The sequence below is a fragment of the Lactuca sativa genome, chromosome 4, assembly GCF_002870075.4.
Source record: "Lactuca sativa cultivar Salinas chromosome 4, Lsat_Salinas_v11, whole genome shotgun sequence".
Classification (NCBI taxonomy): domain Eukaryota; kingdom Viridiplantae; phylum Streptophyta; class Magnoliopsida; order Asterales; family Asteraceae; genus Lactuca; species Lactuca sativa.
The window spans coordinates 33,289,960-33,292,503 of record NC_056626.2 but is presented as its reverse complement, the minus strand read 5'-3'; the positions used below and the strand labels follow the sequence as shown (position 1 = coordinate 33,292,503).

The 2,544-nt window shown below is 40.9% G+C and overlaps 1 protein-coding gene and 1 non-coding gene across 2 annotated transcripts; one reads left to right on the top strand and one right to left on the bottom strand.

Moving 5' to 3' along the window:
* Nucleotides 1–209: 209 nt before the first annotated feature.
* Nucleotides 210–315, bottom strand: LOC111896532 (small nucleolar RNA R71). The gene has a single exon (XR_002851946.1). It is a non-coding gene; the product is annotated as a small nucleolar RNA R71 (small nucleolar RNA).
* Nucleotides 316–529: 214 nt separating this feature from the next.
* LOC111896459 (uncharacterized) lies at nucleotides 530–1,918 on the top strand. The gene is made up of 2 exons (XM_023892449.1): nucleotides 530–602; nucleotides 702–1,918. The coding sequence occupies exons 1-2, from the start codon at nucleotides 530–532 to the stop codon at nucleotides 1,916–1,918; spliced, it is 1,290 nt and encodes a 429-aa protein (XP_023748217.1).
* Nucleotides 1,919–2,544: the final 626 nt, after the last annotated feature.

Sequence of the window (2,544 nt, the reverse complement as noted above, 5' to 3'; positions counted from 1 at the left end):
ACAAGCATCTAGATGAAGTGAACGACATTGCCGACTACGTTAACATCCCAAATGTGCCAAGAGAAATGGTATTGTTACGAATGCTCCCTGTCACTTTTAAGGGAGTCGCAAAAGATTGGCTGAAGGCATTACCACCAGGCGTAGTAACAACATGGGCACGGATGCGTGAACTATTTTTGGAACAATTTTGCCCACCATCCAAGGTGGCTAAGCTCAAAAAGGCCATTTCCAACTTTGAACAACAATTGGGGAATCATTATATGAAGCTTGGGAATGATATAAAGGTCTAATAATGAATTGCCCCCAAAACGACCTCAATATGCATCAAGAGGTCTCGATCTTTTATGATGGGGTGAACGTCACCACCCGCCAACTTCTTGACTCTCAAGGCCCTCTTACTAAGAAAAATCCAGCGGAGATTAAGCAACTTATCAAAGAATTCTCTAAACATTCTAGAGAATACCATAATCCATGAAATGATGTGACAAGGGGTTCAGCAAATGCTGTTTCGGAGGATATGTCAGCGGTAATGGCAATGTTGCAAAGCATGGATAGAAGAATGAACAAAATGGACCAAACAATCCATGCTATTCAGGTTGGATGTGAAAACTGCAACGGGCCACATTTAACCAAGGAATGTGACCTAGATGAAAATGGACACCGGAAGATCTAAGCTTACTACTCAAGTGACGATTGTCTAGATGAAGATTGGAGAAAACCTAAGAAGAAGTGGTTGCCCTATGATGAGTATAAAAATGCCAAGGAAAAAAAGTATGAAAAAAGAGGGAGGGACATTTATCAAAGAGAGGAACCACCGGTTGAGAAGAAATCTGATTTTGAGACTATGCTCACCCGATTTGCAGCAGTATCTAAAAAAAGGCACGAGGTAACTAAAGCAGCAATTAAAGAGCAACAATTAGTAATCAAAGAGCAACAACTTATGATGAAGGAACAACAGGAGAGGATGAAAAACCAGCAAGCACTCTTGAGAAATCAGCAAGCTTCGATCCTAAAAATAGAGAAACAACTTGGGCAACTAGCTACGCAATTCAATGAAAGAGCACCGGGAGGACTTTCGGGAAATACCGAACAAAACCCGAGAGGAGCACACATTCAAGCCATCACAACTAGAAGTGGGAAAATTATCACTCACTTAACCCCTATTGACAGAAACGAACCTGAAGTAGAACAGGAAGAACAAGAAGAAAATAAAGATAACAAGTTTGGGCAATCACCACGACGTGGTGGATCTACCACGGCGTGGCAAGACTCTGAGGAGAAAAATACCGAGCTGGTGAAGACATATCATCCACCACTTCCCTTCCCAAGCAGAGCAATTCAAGAGAAGCATGCTGAAGATTACCGAAAGTTCTTAGATCACATAAAATCTCTTGAAATCAACATTCTATTCCTTGAGGCTTTAGTTGAAATGCCAAAGTATGCCAAGTTTTTGAAGGACCTATTGACAAACCAAAAGAAAATGGAAGGATTATCAAAAGTTATACTAAATGAAACTTGCTCTGCTACAATGCTAAGCATGCTACCAAAGAAGATGGGGGATCTAGGGAGCATTACTTTACCATGCCAATTCGGGAATCTAGCAACAAGTCATGCTCTAGCCGACTCAGGAGCAAGTGTCAACTTGATGCCATACTCATTCTTCAAAAATCTTGATCTTCCCGAACCGATACCGGTCCACATGCTTATCCATCTAGCCAATAAGACTATAACCTTCCCAAGGGGCATTTATGAAGACCTACTAGTGAAAGTAGACAAGTTCGTTTTCCCAACGGATTTTATTATGTTGGATATGGAGGAAGATGAGCAAGTCCCGATCATTCTTGGAAGACCATTTTTGAGCATCGCCCAAGCTTTAGTTGATATAAGGGAATCCAAGCTTACGTTACGTGTTGGATAGGAAGCGGTGACTTTTGGAGTTAATCGGGCGATCAAACATTCAAGGATGAGTGATGATACGATGTTTTCCATTGATGTGTTGGATGAAATATTGGAAAAAGAACTAGTGAGTTGGAAAGAAAAAGAAAATGAGGAATTTATGGTGCTTAATGAAGGAAATTTTGATCTTGAACTCGACCTACAAGAATTGGAGAAGTTATTGGAAGAAGGCGAGTACAATGAAGCAATGCAAGAGACAGAAGAGACAACACGACGTGGTAAAAATGCCACGACGTGGCAAAGTTTTTTTTTTTTGCGATCTGGAATTAAAAACCACGACACCACGACGTGGCAAGATCACCACGTCGTGGTGGCTGACGAAAAACCTAAACTCGAGCTGAAAGCCCTTCCCGAACACCTGGAGTATGCATTCTTAGAAGAAGAACAACAAAAGCTAGTAATCATTGCTTCCGACCTAGCGAAACACGATAAAGAAAGCTTATTTAAAGTTCTAAAGAAGAGACAAGGTGCCATTACATGGAAGATCATGGATATCAAGGGGATTAGTCTAGCCTATTGTTCACATAAGATCAATTTAGAAGAAGAAGCTAAACCAATAGTACAATGCCAAAGAAGACTCAACCCAAA

What these genes read in the sequence shown, in the direction of transcription:
- LOC111896459 (XM_023892449.1), top strand. Translation starts at nt 530, where the DNA reads ATGGCAATGTTGCAAAGCATGGATAGAAGAATGAACAAAATGGACCAA. An exon ending in CCATGCTATTCAGGTTGGAT is followed by an intron (nt 603 to 701) that starts GTGAAAACTGCA and finishes ACGATTGTCTAG; the next exon opens with ATGAAGATTGGAGAAAACCT.